Source organism: Tamandua tetradactyla, chromosome 3 (assembly GCF_023851605.1).
Source record: "Tamandua tetradactyla isolate mTamTet1 chromosome 3, mTamTet1.pri, whole genome shotgun sequence".
Lineage (NCBI taxonomy): Eukaryota > Metazoa > Chordata > Mammalia > Pilosa > Myrmecophagidae > Tamandua > Tamandua tetradactyla.
This window is the reverse complement of record NC_135329.1, coordinates 216307693-216327708: the sequence shown is the minus strand read 5'-3', so window position 1 is coordinate 216327708 and position 20016 is coordinate 216307693. Positions and strand designations below refer to the sequence as shown.

Sequence of the window (20016 nt, the reverse complement as noted above, 5' to 3'; positions counted from 1 at the left end):
TTTTGCATGGGTAGGCACTGGGAATCGAACCCAGGTCTCTGCCATGGCCTGCTGAGCTTGTGTGGGCCGCCCAGTGGCTCTACTTTTCAATTTTAGAAAATTCGTTATTAAAAAAAAAAAGTCCATTTCTTTTTCCATGGTTTCTTTCTTACATTATAGGCTTTTCCTTCATATAACTTCTTGCTTTTTAAAAACATGCATGTATTAGTTTTTTCCATATTGTTTTGTTCTCTGTGGATATTGTGGAGTCCTTTCTCTGTTTTGTTGTGCTTGCTGATTCTCTCCTCGTTACTGTGTGTCATTTGTAATTTTAGATTTTTATTGTAAATTTGTCTTCAAGAGGAAGTTTTCTCTTTTCCCCTTTTTTCCCTCCTTCTTTGGGTGTCTCATGTGCCCTGGAATTATTGATGCCCTGGATTGTAGAACCTTTTTGTTTTGTTTTCCTGTGGACCCCAGGTTTCCCAAGTTCTGGCCTAGTCTTATTTCTTAATTTCTAGACCTGAGATTGCATGAATAGGACATGAATTTGGAGGCTCCTTCCATAAAGGCATGGTCGTAGGGGAGTCTGCTTCTCACAGCAGGTTCTTCACAGCTCCTTCTTGGCCTAACAGGTGGGTTTCCAGTCCCCCTTTCCTAGATTGGATGGCCCTTGGAGAGCTCTGTCCTGATGCATCGTCCTCAGTTTCAGCTCTCTGCCCATGGCGTGCCCAAGGCAACATCTGCTACCCAGTAAGGTCCTTTCAGCCCTCTGTTCTGAAGCCTCTATCCCAGATAGGCAGCTGGACTTCAGCAAACTTGCTTAGAGCACCCATTGGTAACCAGAATCTTCTCTTTCTTTTGAGCTGAACTCTGTGTGGAAAGTGAGGTGTGGGGATTATATTCTGTATTCTAATCATAATTTCTGTATTCTTGGAGTGGGAGGTGTGGGGCATTGAGCAGATTTCAGGAACCTGAGGTTCTAATTAGCTCTGTCTACTGCTTAACTTGGTGTTTGGCCATCAGTAGGATGTGTGTCTTCTAATGTATGAAACTGGATCTTGGGCTGCAGGTGCCTCTTAGTTCAGACTGTCCGTATGAGGAGCACGCATCTGACACCGATGTGCTCCCTCTCCTCTTTCCTTGTAGTTGCAGTTGAGCTCAAAGCTTGCCCTTTGAACTGCCTGAAAATGTAGAGCAGCCATGTTTCTTGAAGGTGATTGTATAATGATACAGCTTTCGCAATGTGTGATTGTGAAAACCTTATGTCTGATGCTTCTTTTATTTACCTTATGAGTAAAACATATGGATTAAAAATAAATAAATAATGGGGGAACAGATGTTAAAATAAATTTAGTAAATTGAAATGCTAATGATCAGTGAAAGGGAGGGGCAAGGGGTATGGTATGTATAAATTTTTTTTCTGTTTTCTTTTTATATTTATTTCTGAATTGATGCAAATGTTCTAAGAGATGATCATGATGATGAATGTGCAACTATGTGATAAAAAAAGAATGTTCATATTGTGTGTTGATTGGTTTTATTAATAAAAATTTTTTAAAAAGTGAAAGTCTATTCAGCAGTCGACCTATACGATGATACTGTGAGCCACTGATTGTACAGTGTGGGTGATTATATGGCATCTGAATATATGATGTATCTCAATAAAACTGCATTATAAAAAAGTGAAAGCAAAACTAAAGATAACACACTTGCCAAATAATTTGAGTAGTGAATCTTTCTAGATGTTTTTTCAAGCAGTAAAAAAAAAAAAAAGCTTGCTCTCCTTTCTGTTGTGGACACTTAAGTGTGAGCCGCCACAGCACAGCGCCCGCCTTGGCCACAGAGGGCCTGTGGGTCCCACGTCGCAGGTGCCATCCGTCCAGAGGTGGACAGCCCTGTGGATTGGTTTCAGGTGAAGAAAGCTGCGTCTCTGTTCTGTTTTGGTGTGATTTCTACAGTTTCCCCTTGCCCGTTGATTTTGCGTGTTATTGGCAATCCTTTGTAGTGGTACATGTTTTAGCGTCTTGGTTGTGGATGGAATTATAGGAAACGAATCTGTTCCGAGCTGCTGAAGGATTGCAGTAGCTTATGAGAGGAGGAAGCCATGCCGCGAGATCAGTGCTGTCCAGGAAGTGGGTGACCTGTGCGTTGGAAGCCCCTTTTGTGGCGCTGCAGCTCCTCTCTGCGGGGCCTGTGTGCAGGAGGCGACCTGGGGAAGTGGGGTGCAGGAGCACAGCCGGCTGGGTGCCCAGGGCCCAGGGCGCTGTGTCGCGGGTCCTGGGGGAGGGAGCATTGCCTGGTGGTGTGCCCCTTGAGGTCGAGCTGGATCGTGAGGGCGCGTGCGAGCCGGTCGGGGGAGAGGTGGCTCTGTTACTTCTACACTGAGAATCAAAAATTAACTCCATTACAAAAAGTAGAGCATGGTTTAGATGAGCTAGGGATTTCAGTCTACAATTTTTGATATTTCTGTTCTCATAGTGAGGAGACTTGCAAAAATTAGAGAAAGCTGTTTCAGAAAACCATATTTTTAATGTATGGGTCTTTGGGTATAGTCTGCTGCTTTCTAGATTGGCATTAAGACAAGACCCAGTCCTCTGGAGAAGGATGGACGCAGCCCCATCTGTCTTTGGCAAGGAGATTCAGCAGGATACGCCGTCATCCGCACTCTGGGGTGGAAGCTTCTTCGCTGCTCTGCTCTTTCCTCCGTGCTGCTGCTCTCCCGCTTTCATGTCCCTCTCAGATCTGGGAGATGCTTCTCTGGCAGCCAAGCTGGCCGTGCTGCACACTCAGACACTGCGTGGCAGAGCTTTGCCTCCCGTGGCGCCCGGCGATGCAGCTTGTCAGCCCCTGCTGCGTGCCCAGCGTCAGCCAGGGGCCTCCATGGGGGCCCGTTGGAACTCTGCCCCGAGAGGGGGGCAGTAGGAGCCCCCCTGTCCTAGAGATGTGGGAAATGAGGCCCCTGCTGCATTAGGTCATTTGGGGACGTAGAGGGGCCTCTAGAGGGCACCTGGCTCCCAGGCCCCCTGGCCCCCGGCAGAGCCTCGGTGCTGCCTCTCCAGGTGCCTCGGGCTCCATCGTGGCGAGACCACAGCTGAACAGTCTAGAAGGGCAGACATGCACATCCTGCCAATGGCGTGAAGCGTGGTTGACATCTAACAGCAGATTGCTTCTGCTGTCGGTAGCTCCATTTTTAGAAGATGAAAATAGAACACTCCACAGGGTAATCGCTGTATTTTTAGACATTCAGGTTTGTGGTGTATAACAGCGATCATAAAAGAAACAGTGGTAAGGTTTAGTTCATCTTGATTTGGGGGAGTTGTGATTTGTACAGTATATCCATATTGTATAAAACAAATACACAAGAGTGATTTCTACAGATTGTGCACCAGCTATTCAGAGGACCCAGGGGAGTTGGTTCTGTTGGCGGGAGGAGGGTGTGCTGTGGCATTCTTGCGATACATGGTAATGATGCAGATACCTCGCATGCACATTTCTACCTTGCAGGAGCCTGCACTAGGGTGTCTGTAGGTGAGAGCAGGGCCATGAAGTGGGGGTAGGGTGCAGGAGAGTGTCGCCCTGGCCGTGGGCAGCGGGCTGGGTGAGGAGGAGCCGCTAGGAGTTAGCTGGTGTCTCCCAGCTGTGGTCTTGGGACGGTGAGTCTGGTGTCTCTCCCTAGCGGGATGGGAAAGGCAAGGGACCCTGCAGCCTACTGAGGGTGATGGGGGGACCTCTGGACCACCTCATGACACTAGTTTCTGGAGACGTTTGTGCAGGAGATTGGCCCGGACTGGTTCCGGTGGGGATGCCGAGTCTGGGTGGTCATCTCTGGAGTTTGAATGCAGGTGCGAGGCCGCCGTGCCCCTGTGTGTGCCCTCCGCGGGCCTGGCCTCTGTCCTCCTGGGTTCTCAACCCTAAGGGGATCCTACTCGGGTCCTGATAATGCGTATTGAGTAAATGAGTTTAAACGAAATAAAATGGCATTTTATTTACCTGGAAGACATCTGTGCGTGATAAGAAGGAAACCTGTGGGAAGGAACTGTGTCTCTCCCCAGCTCCGCCGTGCGACAGTGCTGGGGGTGGCGTCCTGACGCCCAGTGAACAAGGACAGTGGCAGCCGCCGCCCTGCCCTCCAGACGTGCGGCCCGTCCCCCGGCCGTGCGCCTGGGGAGGGTATTCAGCTGATGGTGTGGGCGAGCTGCAGCCAGTGGGAAGTAGCAGGGAGTTGAATTAAATATACGTTCATTGCTTGTATATACTTTATGTCAGTTTTTTCCACAAGATTTCTGAATGGCGTGTGTGCCATATAATATTTAATGTGCTTTTGTGTTTTTAATTTACCAGCTCAGCTAGAGAGATTGATAAATCCTTTGAAGGACTGCGGCCCTGCCCAGGATGGGTGTGTGTCTGGCCCTGAGGACCTGCTGGTCTGACCTTCATGGAGTCGCTCCTTGTCCTTGTTCATTTCTGCGGTGTCGACGTGGGGACGGTCATTTTCCTGTACCGTGCCGATGCGAGGACAAGGGACTGCTGACTGTGCCTCGCCCAGAGGAGGTCTCTGGGCAGTTAGGGTTATTAGAATGTAAGCATTTTTCTTTAGTTTACCGATTTCCAGGAAGAACAATCACTTGGAAAGATACAGTGAATTCAAGCAAATATCATCCTAAGGAAAGAACCTCTCTTTCCCTGTGGGGGCTGCTGGTGGCCATTAGTGTCTGCTCTGAGCAGACCTTGCTGGGTAGGGCCCCGAGACCACAGAGTACTTTGTGGACTGCTCCTGCGTGGGGTGGGGGGTGTGGAGCCCAGCATGGGGAGCACGTTGCTGGGGGTTGCTGGGGGCTGGACTGCTACCGCCTCGCACTCTCTCCCCTTTGCTTGGCAGTCGGCCAGATCGGTCACTTCTGAAGCGTTGTGTTGTGGCTGGGAGGGCAACAAGTCCTTTTCCTGTGCCAAGGGTACGGGCACCTTAAAGTGGGTGTGGGTGGAGGACTCGGAAGGAAGGGGTCTGTGGCTCAGTTTCTTTCCATCTCGCTGTTGGCCTGAAAGCCCTACAGCCACATGCAAGCTCTTTCCAAATGTCCATTCTTGTTTTTTTGTTAAGATTTTGCGACTCATTTCTCATGAGCTGCTTAATATGCACTATTTTCCAGCTTCCTGTTGCTTCACCACAAACACCTTCGAGCTAATTTTTATACTCAGCAGTGTGGAAGGTGAATTGGGGGTGGCTTGTCTCTAGGTGGCTTTAGATGCTGACTCACTTTTCTGGCAGGAGCGTTTGCCCTGCTCAGGCGCCCTGGCACAGCATATGTGCATACGTGCTCCTGGAGGGCAGGTGCAGTGGAGGCACAGACAGCCTCCTGGGCTTCGTGCCCCATCCCTTAGCTACATTTTTAGTTTATTTCTCGTTTCTGCCTCCAGTGTCACTTAACAGGTGGGAACATTGAGGCTGAGAGTGTAATTCCTGAGGTAGCTGGAAGTGGGTAGAAACCAGCCCGAGGGCTCCAGGACACAGTCCCCTCCTGCTGTCGTCTGCACCTGGCCAGGTCAAGGCTTGAACCCAGCCGGGCATTTTGTTGCTGGAGGGCTTGGCAAATCAGATGTTTTAGTTCAGGAATTAGGATGCCTGCAGGAAAATAAAAGTGGTAGGTACAATTTAAAGTTTTCACAAACTTGCAGGTTGGGTCCTAGCAGTAAGGAAAATGCGTGATTATTTACAGATATCTTTATTTCTTGGCTGATAATGACTTTTGCTTTCCATGGCTGTTGATTTAAATCTAAGGGACTGTGCCATTTGAATCTGTTGTGTACTGCAGAAAAGCCTTGTCCTTCAATCTTCATTCAGTAATGCTGGGTGGGGTCTTTTTTGACTGTTTCCATGGAGATGTGACCCACCCAATTGTGGGTGGTAACTTTTGATTAGATGGTTTCCATGGAGATGTGTCTCCACCTATTCAAGGTGGGGTTGCTTACTGGAGCCCTTTAAGAGGGAACCATTTTGGAAGAAAGCTTTAGAGCCGCCAGAACCAACAGAGCCCACACAGCCAGAGACTGTTGGATATGAGGAAAGAAAATGCTCCCGGGAAGCTGTTGGAGAAGCCAGGAGAGAAAGCTAGCAGGCATCACCATGTGCCTTTCCAGTTGAAAGAGAAACTTGAAATATCATCAGCCTTCTTAAACCAGGGTATCTTTCCCTGGATGCCTTAATTTGGATACTCTCCCTTGACTTAATTTGGATTATTTCATGGCCTTAGAACTATAAACTTGTAACTTATTAAATTCCCCATTTACAAAACTGTTCCATTTCTGGTATATTGCGTTCTGGCAGCTTGCAGACTAAAGCAGGGTCCTATACGGAAAACCGTTTATTCATCGTGATGATTAGGTTCATGTGCCGTCTCGGTCAGGTGATGGTACCCTGTTGTTCGGTCAAGCAAGCATTGGCCTGTCTGTGGTTGGGAGGACGTTCATGGACTTGAACCACGAGCAAGTTGGTTGCATCCATGGCTGGTACATCTGTAGTTGGCTAAGGGGAGTGTCTTCTGCAACGAGTGACAATTAATCTAATCACCTGAAGTCTTTAGAAGAGAATTCAGAGAGAGAATCTCTTTCCGCTTGAGCCAGCCAGACTCTCCTAAGGAGCTTGTTGAAGACCTTCACTGGAGCTGCCCGCTCGTGGCCTGCCTACAGATTTTGGATTCTTGCATCCCCATGGTTGTATGAGATGCTTTTATAAATTTCATATTTACAGATATCTTCCATTGGTTCTGTCTCTCTAGATAACCCTGACTGATAGAGTCATCAAGATTCATAAGGATTTATTTTGTGTTCTTCTGAAATGTTCCTATTTAACTTCCATTGGATTTTATTTCTGTGCAGACTCAAAGATATCTACATATTTTTCAGCAGAGGCTGTTTCCCCTCCTACACTCCTAGGCCTCTGCAAAAGAGCTTTGAAATGACTCCCCAAGTTGTCCGCTCCGCAGGGCGGGTGGCCGTCCTCTCGGACCGAGATGAATGCTGCTTTCAGAAGACGGCTGGGGCATTTTCTCCTTGCTTTGTATAGTATTGGTCAGTGGTGGGGCTTGGCCATGCTGGGTGAGGCCCAGCTAAGAGGTGGGAGGGCTTGAGTGTCCAGTCAGCCCAGGAAAACTGCCTGAGAGGGCTGCTGAGGGCTCCTTAGGGACAGCAGCCTCCAACCTTGAAGGAGCAGACCCATGCTTTGTCTGACCTTGCAGAGCACTGGCCTGCTGGCTCCAAATCGGCATCCTTTCAGTACCCCCCCCCTCGTCCTCGTCATGCAGTGCTGCCTAGGCCCGCGGCCAGCCCAGTGCCAGGAGCTTCGGGGTCAGCAGCTTCCACCCATGGGAGCTGGGTTGTATCCTACCAAGCAGCCCTCCTTGCTGCCTGCGGTTGCAGCCTCACAGTGCGTTTTTTCTCATTTCCGAAGCATTCTGGTGTTGTGGATCCCATCTCAAAGAGGTGTGGGTAGGGTGGGGTTTTTCCATTTTTAAATTCCCCCAAGAAAATTCTTGAGGAGCTGCCTGTCCCTTTGCTCTCGAGGACAGGTCTCCGTGGACCTGCCTCCCTGCCACTCAGCCTCGGGGTTCTGTGCCGCTTCTCCCGTCTGGGCCTGTGCTCTGTGCTGTCTGATGAGACTCAGGCTTGTGGGGCATGTGACGTACCGGGGTCTGCACCGGTCCCTGCCCAGAGCGGCTCTGCTGGCGCTGGGTGGCCTGGATGCTGGGTCCTGGTGTCCTGTGACGCTGAGCAGGTGTGGGCCGAGCGTAAACCGATGCCTGCTAAGGACTAGTAGTGGCAGGACAAGTTGGCCAGATTGTCCAGCAAGTATTAACTGAGAAGAAACAATGCCAAGTAGAAAGTGAGGGCTTGTCTTTATTCTTGCCCTGTCTTGGAAACTTCTGTTATGAAACGTTTCACATGCGTCGGAAGCAGAGCGCCCAGTTTATAGGGTAATCACACACCCTCAGCAGATCCCAGCTCGCCCCTCCCCACAGCACCAGTGCCCTCCCCCTTTCACTTTCTGAGAATTTAAAGCAGATCCCAGATGACTCTAACATTTTCCCATCAGTGTTCGGGGTGTGTTTCTAATAGATAGAACCCCATTATCACACTCAACAAAATGGATGATAAGCCCTGAACAGAGTCTTGGGCCCCAGCTGGGCTGCGTTCCAGCTTGTGGTTGCAGTGTTGAGATCCAAAGCCAGGGACTGGCTGGGCTCCTGGGGGCCCCTTCCAGGGAGGGGCCGCATCGGCTGTCCTGTGGACTTTCCTTAACTGAACTTGTTCCTTTAAGCCCTTATTCCTGTAAGATGGTAACTAGAGCTAGATTTGATTTTTAGGGAGAGGTAAACAAGAATGCTTCATAGGGTACCCTTGACATTTTAAAAGCCTGCCCCATTATCTTGAAGGAAAAAAAGACATTGCTGAGAAAGAGAGAACATTTTTTCCATTTTCATTTTCTGTAATAAATGCACATAAACTGTCTTGGACATGCCTCAGGAATTCATTAAAATTGTATTTGTATTAATGGGCAGATATAAGTTTTATTATAGAATGTTAGTATTTTTCAATAACTTGCATGGTGCAGAAAAGAAAATTTTAATGGAATCAGATGCTCGAGGCTATTAACCAAAGTCCAGTAGGAAAGTGCGTGTTTGCGCAACGTAAGTTTATTGCCACCCTTGTCTGTGTCTGGACCTGGGCTGTGAAAGGAACAGCAGATGCGGGACAATCCCCAGGGGGAGGTGGGCAGAGAGGAGGGAGAGGCTGCAGAGACACAGGTCCCGCTGGTGGCAGGCCCAGTTTGCGATGCCTCTGGGGTTTTCAGCTCACAGTTCTAGGAACTGCCTGGGGCAAATTAGAATATTCTGTGGGTGTGCTGGTTTGAAGGGATATATGTACCCTAGAAAAACCATGTTTTAATTCTAATCCTATTTTGTAAAGGCAGCCTTTTCTTCTAATCCCTATTTAGTACTGTATGCTTGAAACTAATTGAAAGATAATTAGCTCATCTTCCTGGAGATGTGATTTAGAGAGTCACACCTTGACATGATCTTGATGTGATTTAATCAAGAGTGGTTGTTAAACTGGATTAGGTAGAGGGTGTCTCTACCCATTTGGGTGGGTCTTAATTAGTTTCTGGAGTCCTATAAAAGAGGAAACATTTTGGAGAATGCGAGTGAGTGGAGAATGACATAGCCACGAGAATCAAAGAGTCCATGAGCCAGCGACCTTTGGAGATGAAGAAGGAAAACACCTCCCGGGGAGCTTCATGAAACAGGAAGCCTGGAGAGAAAGCTAGCAGATGACGTTGTGTTCACCACGTGCCCTTCCAGCTGAGAGAGAAGCCCTGACTGTGTTTGCCCTGTGCCTTCTCACTTATTAAATTCCCCCTTTTAAAAGCGGTTCTGTTTCTGGTATATTGCGTCCCAGCATCTAGCAAACTAGAACGAAAGACCTCATGAACCTTTTCATCTTGGAGCCGCGACATGTCAGGGTACTAAGAGTACAGTGCGAAGTTGGTTTAACATTGGAAAATTAATAGATGAATTTCACCATATTACTACAATGAATGGGGAATACTTTTTAATAATCCAAATAGATATATAAAAGGTTAATGAAACTGAGCACACATATAAGATTACAAAATATATCTTGACAAACCTAGGGATAGAAGGTAATTTCTTCAACCTGATAAAGCTATCTTTCAGAAACTTATAATGGGCGGGCAACAGTGGCTCAGTGGCAGAGGTCTAGCCTTCCATGTGAGAGACCCAGATTCGATTCCTGGAGCACATGCCAAAAAACAAAAACCCTACAGTAAACATAATTCCTGGTGAAACACTGAAAACATTTCCAGTAAGATCAGAAGCAAGACCAAGTGCCCTATCACTGTTTGTACTCAACAATGTACTACAAGTTCTGGCCAATGTAATTAGGCAAGAAAAAGAAATAAAATGCATAACACCTGCAAAGGAAAAAGCCAAACTGTCATTATTCATAGGTGACTTGATTATGTGTGTAAAAATTCGAAATAATTTCCAATAACTATTAGAGTGAATATGAGCAAGATTATAGGATGCAAATTCAATATAATACAAAATTAATTGGATTTCTATATATAAGCAAACAAATTGAAATTTTTAATGTCATTTATAATATTTTCTTTAGAATGTAAAATGCCTAGGAATAAATCTAACTGAAGATGTTTAAGTCTTCTACATTGAAAACTCTAAAGCATTTTTGAGAGAAATTATCAATGATACTCCATGTTCGTGAATGCAGACACACTACTGGTAAGAGTCTGTTCCTCCTCCATTGTGGATACAATGCACCCAAGTCAGAATTTCAATACCGTTTTGTTTCGGTGGAACTTGACCATCCGGTTCTAAAGGCCCAGTAAGGCCCAAGGTGTTTCTGAAGAAGGAAGGGAGACTTACTTTGCCAGATACTGAAACAGGTTGTAGCGTCATGGAGGGGAGAACTTCTTGGCAGAAGGGGAGACAGGCTGGCCGGTGGAGTAGAGATTTGGTTTACAACTGAATTCATGTTGTGCCCAATGGTGTAAGATGGGACTTCTCTGTCACAGTGCTGTGGCAATTGGCTGTTCTCACGAAAAAACTAAATTGGGTCCCTACTTCACACCATATGGATAGATTAAAGACTTACATATAAATGTGGAAGAAAACCACAGAGCTTTGGTTGGCAATATGGTAGAATATCTGTGCAACCTTCCATTTGGGAAGGATTTCTTGAACTAATCATAGAAGTCATAGGCTTAAAAGAAAAGATTGATAAATGTGACCTCAAAAAAGGATAATCACAGTCTCTGACATATCTGCAAAATGGAATTGACAGAGGCTAGATGGCTAGAATATTTTAAAATTCCTTTGAATGGATAAGTAAAAGCAAAAAAAAAAAAAAAAAAAAAAAAGACAAAAGACTTACCCGAATAGACAATAAACGTATGAAACGATGCTCAGTGTCATCTGATCATAAAGAGAAACCCTTTCTTCCCCACCGTGCTAGGCCTGGTGACATGTGAGGATCAGGAGGCTAGTTCTGTATTGTGCATATAACACGATTCCTTCCTCCTTCCCTTCCCCTTCCTCTCCTCTCCCCTCCCCTGCCGGGCTGTCTCTGCTTTCTGCTTTATTTTTCCAATATAGAAAATCCTGCAGGCTCTTTTTTCAGTTCTCTAAAGTTTGGCAACTTGTACCTGAAAAGTTCGTGAGGATGAGAGTTATATCCATGGTGTGCGTTTTTATTCGTTCTCTTTTCTTCTCCCACCTTCTTTCCTCTCCCTTCTCTCTTTTAATCCTGAGTAGAAAAAAGCTCTAGAGGACTTGAGAGGATTTGGTACCTGCAATTCGAAGCCCTGAGCGGAATGACACAGGTTTTGTAGAGAAACCTTTACCCAAGGTCCAGAATCAGATGGCTAGAATGGTCCGGAAAGAATGGGCTCTGCTCCCTGCTGCTTGGTCCTGACTCTGTGGCCCTGGGCAGGTGGCCTAGACTCGGGGCCCTTCCTTCCCTGCAGAGTGGGGCATCAGACGGGGTGGGCAGGAGGATAGGTCCCTTGGGCTGCAGAGGCTCCGGTTCTAGTTAAAAACACTGACCTGTGAATTGTGCAAGGTGGACCAATGCTGTTAGCATGACTGTTTTTGCTGTTGTTAATATTTTTACTGTAGTAATTGATATAGAGCATAAAACTTCTCATTTAACCAGGTTCAGATGTGCAGTTCAGTCGTGTGAATCGTGTTGGCGGTGTTGAGCTGCTGCTGCGCCCGCCCGGCCGGTGGCCTGCCCGGAGTCTGTCTGTGCCCTGGTCCCCTGGAGGCCCTCGTGTCGGCACGCTGGCATCCCTAAGCTGAGGCCGGGGCCTGGGAACTAGTGCTCCGGGCTTCCTCACGCCCGCCCGGGTGGGTGTGCTCTAGGGTGGCCACGCCCCCCGGTTTCCCCTCTGGACGCGACTCGTCCTCCTCGAGGCGGTGGCGCAGGGGAGCCTGCGGCCGGGGCTCTCCACCGGGCAGAGAGGACACACGCTCCCGCTCCCACTCCACCTCTGTGGCTTCTTTGCTTGCAAGTTTGTCACTTCTTCCCACTGCCTCCCGCTCCTCCCGGGAGTCCCAGCACAGGCGTCTACATGTGGGAATTGCCCTTCTCATTGTCATTTCCTCTTGGCTCACGCTCATCTGCACAAGTGCAGCCTGCTGGAGCCGCTCCAGGCGCGTACACAAACCAGGCTCCTCGCCTCGGGGGCGCCACCGCATCTTCCCGGGTGGGGTGGCCTCAGCCCTGCGCCCCAGCTGGCCCCACATCGGCGCTTGGACCTGGGCTCTGGCCTGCTTGTCCCAGCTCTTGGCTCCGCATCCTCCTCGTAACGCAGCCTCGCTGTGCTCCCACTCTGCCCAGTGGCTGGGATTCTGTCCCGCACCACATCCCGAGACATGTGCTGACGGTTGAAGTTTGTGCTGGACTTGCAAGCCCCCCAGTTGGATTTCTTGCCACATCTGCCTCTTTAAGCATCTAGACGATGTCACCTAGGTCAGCATGGCAAGCTGTCTTTTTCTGAAGCGACGTTGGGCCCTGCTTACACTTACGATGTGTGTTTGTGCATCTTTCTCCTTAACTAGACTTTAAGCCTCCAGAGGCCAGAGGTGGGCCCAGTATACACTAGCATTTCCCACACCACGGCGTCTGGGCCCGGGCCCTCAGGAACAGGGGCCTTCACGGCCTGCTGGGTCCAGGGCTCAGAGGCTCACCTCCGCGACTCAGACCCCAGCACCCTGGAACCAGTCACATGACAGTGGCAGGACGGAGCTGGTACTGTGACATATTAATCGCTTGTTTGCTAGCCGGGGGATCCATTCATGTCTCGTTGCTTCACCCCTGGAGCCCACCTGTCCTTGGTGAGGTGCCCACGTGCTTCTGGTGGGAGAGGCCTCCCTGCCACTCCAGGCGCCACTCAGCTCTGGGCTGCTGTGGACGGACACCCATTGATGGAGGGAGCCTGGGGCCTGTCGCCGTCTGTGAACATGCCTCTTATTCTTTGGCTTCCCGCTTGCATCCCTTGCGATGGAACTCTCCTTTCATAACCATGAATATTGTTTCTGTTCCTGGTATCCCGGTGAGAAGCAGTTTCCTGAGCCATGAGTCCCGCATCACCCCTTTGCCACTCAGCAGCTGCTGCCGGCCTTCCCCGTGGGGGAGGGCAGCGCTGCGTCTCCACGTCATGGTGGCTGCTGCCCGCACTGCATCCTCCGCCACAGCTCCCCCGAGAGACAGGGGTGCCCTTTCCAGGTAGTTCCACTCGGCTGCTTCTGCAGTTGGGGACGGGGGGCTTAACATTAGCTGGTACTGAGGCTGACCAATTTCCACTCCAAGTATTTCTGCATTTCTCACCTTTTCAGCAGGATGTGAAAATGGGAGGTTTGGGGATTTGAACTTCCAGGTTCTTATGATGCCAGCTAGTCCCAGTCGTGTGTAGAGAGAACTGACAATTTCCATGCCACTGACGGGGACGTGGCATGTGTTCTGCTTAATGTCTGGTTTATACGTCAAGGCGCGATGCTGTTTTCAAGCAACAGTGTTTTCTTGTGTACTAGCTAGTCCCTACCTAAGATTCTTTTGTTTTTGAAGATATGGTACATGTGTCAGTCCAGCGCCCAGAAATTTTGTGGGTGAATCAAGACCCACCTAAAGCCATGCATTGATTTAAAACACATGGACATTGCTTTTGGATGCACTGATACCACATACTTGGACCTCAGAGTTTGAATTAAGTGCATTGAGATTTGATGCATCTTCCGGCTTTAGCTTGGATAGAAGCAAGGTGTTGTTGTGAGTTATTTATGCATTATCAGCGTTGCAGTAAATAGACCTTCAGAGGTTGGAGCAGACGTAAGCAGTTCAATCCCAAACTTGAGAAGAGGACTCTGGGTCAGGGGTGCTGCTGGCCCTGTGTCCACACACGCAGCCAGAGTTTCTGAACTGTTTCTGGTTCCAGGACTTTTGCCTGGGTGGAGGTTCAGGGTGGACGTTGAGGAGGTGCCTGTGGAGGGCAGGGTGGCCTGCACTGGCCGGTACCTGCAGGAAGGCATACTGAGCTTCCTGGGAACCAGCACTCTTTCTGAGTCTATGGCTGCCCCTTCCCATTGGAAAGGCAGAGAGATTGGGATTTTCTGATGTGCCTTTTGGCATTTTTTAAAGTATTTTCAGTGGGATTCAAGTTATTTTTAAAAAATATGCGTATACTTTTCAAGATTCTAAAGTAAGCATTTATTTATATAATAAAAAAATGGTTTAAAAAGTTTTCTGCCACCATCTTAAGGTCTCTTTCTGAGTAACAGTATGGCACCCATGTGAGCAGTCCAGTGTGAGGCCATCTCATGGACAGTCTTGGTCCTCGAGAAACCCCTTGGTCACAATGGCCGGCGGCTGGCACTTCGCAGGAAACATGGCCTCCTATGCTTTCACTGACAGGGCACGGCCGGACCGCCTGAGCCCTCTGGTAGAGCTGAGGTCTTTCTTTCTAACTGTATATTGAAACCTCACCGTTGCCAGGATCCAGGGAGGTGGGGTGTGCTGGTGGGAGGGGAGGAAGCGAGGCACTTGGCAGCACGGCCAGCGGACAGCCTAAGCGGCCCCATCCCCTCCTGTGGGTGTGTTGAGCTTGTCCACGGCCAAGAAGGGCGCTCCTTGCACAGCCCGACACACACTCCTGGTCACTTCCCAGGCGGCCTTCAGATGCCCAGAACCTGCTCCAGGCAGCCTCAGGGCCGCTGTTTTTCTCTTTTGGGGGAGCGTAGCCACCATGTGAAGGCTGTCCTCGGTATTGCAGATTTGGGGAGTAGGTGAGGTTTTGTTAGCGTTGCAGGGTCTGGGCTGTCTGTGTTTGCCTTGAGGGGTCTTGGGAGCCCGATGCCCGCCCCTGGAGTCCATCCTGCCTTCCCTGAGTTCGTCATGGAGAGGCACTGACTCTGAGGATCCTGTCCCAGGATATGCATTACCGTGAGCCGTTTACATCACTTGTGGGAAGCTAATTTTAAAAGGAAAGTGTGATTCCTGGAAGTTTTGCCAAAGCCTTCTTTCCTTTCCATTTGTGAGAGCATAGAGAATCTCCGGCAGTCTAAACCCAGCCTGCGTCAGGTTTGGGTGATGCAAGGGTTCCGGTTTCATCCTTGGGGTTGGTCAGAGTAGCTAGAAACAGTTCCTGAACATAGTGTAAAAGTGGGTTTAAAATACTTGATTCTTAAACTTTAAGCATCTGGCAGAGTGTTTTTCTGGAAGCACATCTTTGTGACCTGATTGTCCCTAGTGCTTGGCCGTTTTCCTTTTCTGCCCCGTGGGAAAAAGGAAACCCCACACACCACAGCTGTGCTGGACTGAGCTTCTGAGGGCCGTATCTGCTAGCAGGCAGGCCAGGTGGCCAGTGCCATGCGCTGTTACCGCAGAGCTTGTGGTCTCTGCAGAAGATCGGCCGTGGTTGTGCTACATAATGTAGCCGCAAGTCGGAAGCAGACCAAGATAGCAGAGATGGGTGCCCTTCTGGAAACTGTATCTGCTTTATCTCAACTGGGAGCATTTTGGATATTCTAGAAAGGGTCTTCTGTTTTCTAATTCAGCATGGAGTTAAAACTGTCCATTAAAAATAGGAAGGATATGTATGTCCATTGTTTGCTAAGAGTTGGTCTCTGTAGATTCTAGGATTTTCGATGAAATGCAAGAAGTTCCTGAAGCCAAATGCTTTTTCTGTTCTCCAGATGGACTTTCTGGCCGAGAACAGCCAGTGGAGCTGCTGAATCCCACCCGCGTGAACCACATGTCGGGCGCGGGTAAGTCGGCCCTCCTGCCCTCTCTGGCACTGGGCTGAGCACAAGGGTGTTTCCAAGTTCTGCTTTTTGGGGGGAGGTGTGGAGAGAAAGAGGGAGCCTGTGTGTTACTGGATTCTGGGAATCTGGGTCCGTTCCTGGGGCAAAGTGCAAATGGCAGAGAAATGCCAATAATTTCTGCCGTGAGCTCTAGAGACTGTGTTCTTCCCTGGTGCATACTGTGTGTTTTAGGGGCCACACCGGGCCTCGATGTGTAGAGGGCCTTGACCGGGCCAGGCGGCTGGAGTTGTGCTTGGTGGTGTGACTCAGGTGCCAGCAGCAGCAGGGGCATGGGCAAGCCAGTGGGGCAGCTGTCTTCCAAGCCCCTTTCAATCCTTTAATTTTCAGAAAACATCTACTGTGATTATAAATTTTCTTTGAATTTCTGGTGTGAATTTCTCAGTATATATATCTAGTAGATACTGTTTCTAAATGTTGTATTTTAAGCAGTGTTTTCCAGATCTATGTGATCGTGGGAACTTTTTTCTTTTCATTTTTTGTAAAACATCTGTCCCCATGTAGTGTCGCCCAGAGTTTCATCTCAAAACAGGGATTTCATTCTCCACAGGCCACTTGGTCTTCTTGACAATAAACTGGCGTCTCCTGGAGGCCCCTGGCGGAGACCCGCTGTCACCACGTTCCCCAGCTGACATTGAGTATGTCCAGAGCCCCTCCAGCATTTGGGGCACAGGGCTTGCTGGCCCCCTGAGCCTCAGCCCCTCTGCCCTCCCCCAGTTCCCTTAAAAAGGGATCAAAGCATGCCTAAAACAAAGCTAGCATTTTCAAAGAGGAGATTCCTTCCCAGTGATTCTCCGAGGTCTGCCAAGGGTCGTTCCTGGCCATCTCCCCAAGCCCAGAGCATGGGCTCCTGGCGCGCTCCGGGACGGGCTGCAGGGGATGCTCACAGGTGGTCCTCGGTGCCCTTCTCTTTCTCACACCTCTTCTGCAGTCTCCTTCCCTACTTGTCCAACCATGTCCTTTTCACTCTGGGGACACCTGTGCAGCGGGGAGGGACGGAGAACAGTGTGTGAAGGAGGCGCTTCATTTTTAAAATTTTTTGGCCCATGTAAAGTAAACCGTTTTGGTTTTCACTTTCTCTTGTGTTCACGTTGTAGTGTTATTTTTGTTCAAACACTGGGTCCTTGTGCAGTGTGGGCACTTGAAGACAGTTTCCTGGGGCTCGCCCAGGTGTCAGCCTAGGTCCAGACGTTTTTCAGAAAGCTCGATGTGCTGTGGGCGATGGGAAGATGGGAAGTGTGTGTTGTTTCCAAGTGAACCAGAAAGAGGGTGAATTCCAATGAATCCCCTGGCTTGGGAGGGCCACCCTGCCTGCAGGGACTTGGCGTGCATCCCCTGTCTCAGTGGGACAACCTTGGACGTCAGCGTCGGCCAGAGTGCATCTGGAGCACGGCTGCGCCTTCCCAGGCTGTACTCACAGCTCCTGGCCTTTTCTCGTGTGTTGGGTGGGGAGGACCAGGCCTTCTCTACAGGGCTTAGGAAGAGCAGATAGGTGGCTCTGATGTCGGATAGTTCCTCAGTAAGTGCTATCTCTTAATGTCCCATTGCCTCATGCTGCCAGCAGCGGGCAGCTGTGGTCGTGGTGCCAGCTCAGAGGCCGGGGCGGGCCTCCTGGTCTGGGCCCCCCACTCTCTGCCATCGGGAAGTGGGCTGAGTTGAGGCTGGTCTGAGCGTCCAGGAACTCGAGGCCAGTTCTCTAGCTTACTCATAGCCAGGTTCCCGCTGGTGAAAGTGGAAGGGGGTTGCCAGACCTTCTAGCGTGTGGGACACGTTCTTGCATGCTGGGCACGAAATGGTGCGCAGTGAGGGCAGTGCCGCTTGCCCAGGTGGAGGCAAGCACCCGCAGGCACGTCAGTGTCCGTGATGGGGGTCTCGGAGCCCGCACAACAGGAGGTGGGGATGGGCAGGGGGTGTGAGAAGCTTCTGAGGTCAATTGGGGTCTTTCAAACTCATTCACAGTTGTTTCAACCCGCTCTGGACACACATTCTACAGAGAAATATCAATCTCAGATGATATAATAATTTTAAAATTAATACGAAAATTTCTACAAAGCCACATTTTTATGATACTAGAGTTAGAGACATTTTCAGATGTGTTTTTACATCAATCCCAGTTTTCCATTGCACATTTTCTAACCAATTTAATTTTAAGCAGTGTTTCTATGCTTGACAGTAGGAATATAAGCTGATATGTATAACTTACAGGAATCACTCTCAGCATTCACCTTGGGAGCTTGCTTTCTCTGGACACAAACGCTTTCCTTGAGCAGTTGGAGTGCACAGACTGTTCTCCCATCGGTCTCCTTGCTTCTTGACCGTCCCTTAGCCTGAGTGGGGGCGTGCACAACACAGTGTGTTTTTATGATTATGGTTCTTCTAAGATACACAGAGACCTTCTTATAGGTTCTTACTTAAAAAAAAAACAACAAAAAAAACCCCACCATTCATACCTTTGCCATCTCCGATCAAGACTTGATAATTTATGCAAAAATCTCAGTTGTTGGAAGTCTGTTACTGTAGCAGGAAAAAGCCAAGGTGCTATTTACTTAGGATTAATTCTGATTTCTTCAACTTTCCCCTTAATTTCTTATATGTAAGCAAGCCTTCCCTTCTTTCTGTATTTTTCTTTGTTTTTTTATAAAAGTAATTCTAAAATATTTGTTAGGAAAGATAAAAAGCATAAAACTGTATCCGTACCACTAAGATTTGACATAGACTCTTAATATTATACCATATTAGCTTCATATTTCTTAGGTTTTTTTAGGAGATGAAATGTTACACTTACAGATGAAGCTATACCCTTTCTCCCTTCCCTGAAGGAGTGGTTATCTGAAAGCCAGAGTTGTTGTGTATTGTGTTAGTTTCCAAACCGCCGTGGCCATTACCATGGAGTGGATTGGCGGAAACCGTGGGGATTGGTAGCTCATGGTTTGGGCACTGGCAGGCTGGCCTCCCCCTGGGGTTGGTAGCGTGCTGCGGGCGGGCAGTCCTCAGGTTCCTGTCGCAGGCAGGGTCCTCTCCTCTCACTTTCCGTTCCCACTGGCTTCCTGCCTTTGGCTCCCCCGTGGTGCCTTTCTCTCCACAAGACCTCCAGCAATGGGCGTCAACCCATCCCTGTTAGCTGCCCCATCTTAACAAAAAATGACATTCACTGTGGTCCTAGTGACAGCGGGCTCACACTTCCAGGAATGAAAAGTAAGATTAAGAACATTTCTGGGTGACATGACTCAACCTGTCATTTTATAGAATCCCCGAGTACTTCTTAGACACTCTCAGTCCAGAAGTATCCGATATCTTTCATATAAAGTATTGTAGGGTGGTTTTAAATTTATACGTGACATCATACTGAATGTATCCTTTGTAATCAGCTTTTATATTCAACCTTGCTTTAAGATTTATTTGTGTTGATATATGTAGTTATAAATTCATGTACTGTTATATATTTTACTATATGAATAAACCACAAAATATTTATTGTTTTCCCAGCTGAGACACATAAAAGTTGTTTCACCTTTTTTTTTTACTGTTATAAACTAAAATGAATAATGTTCTTGTTTTTTTTTTTTCAAATTTATATGACAGTTTCTCAAGGGTAGGTACCTGGAAGTTAAATCTCTGGGTCAAAGAGATGCATGTTGTCAGCCCTGCTCCATGTTACCTGATGGTTTTCAAAGAAAGCAATGTCAGTTCCACACTGACCAGCACTTTTTTTTACACCACATCAGGGCCAGCATTGGATGTCATAGTCTTAAAAAAACTTTCCCAACCTCATCACCAGTAGGAAATTAAATCCAATTACTTTTTTTTTCATTTTGCATGGGCAGGCACTGGGAATCAAACCTGGGTCTCCAGCATGGCAGGCGAGAAACCTGCCTGCTGAGCCACCGTGGCCCGCCCCCAATTACATTTTTAATTTGCCTTTCCCTATAAAGCAGTTGGGTGTCCAAGGGGATTAAGTTAAAAAATCCTTGTCTCCTATTCAAGTTGTAAACAAATTGAAAAATAAAACACAGAGTACAAAGTGTAACAACCAAGAATAAGGCAGACGGAATCCAAAAATGTCACCTTTGTTACTGACCCAGGCAGTGCTGGGAAACCCAGGTTAGGACCAGAGCCCCAGGCTCACTGA

General features: G+C 48.4%; 1 protein-coding gene across 15 annotated transcripts in view; it reads left to right on the top strand.

The window, feature by feature from the left end:
• HDAC4 (histone deacetylase 4) overlaps positions 1-20016 on the top strand; it is a 410616-nt gene that overhangs the window by 173795 nt on the left and 216805 nt on the right. For 9 of the 15 annotated variants that reach the window (XM_077155606.1, XM_077155607.1, XM_077155612.1 and 6 more), the window contains one exon: positions 15762-15833. The exons of 1 other annotated variant lie outside the window; for it this stretch is intronic. In XM_077155606.1, coding sequence (XP_077011721.1) covers positions 15762-15833 — 72 coding nt within the window. Of the gene's footprint in view, positions 1-2858; positions 4559-15761; positions 15834-20016 lie in introns of those variants that run through there. 5 more of the 15 variants (XM_077155603.1, XM_077155601.1, XM_077155602.1 and 2 more) reach the window with 2 other exon arrangements.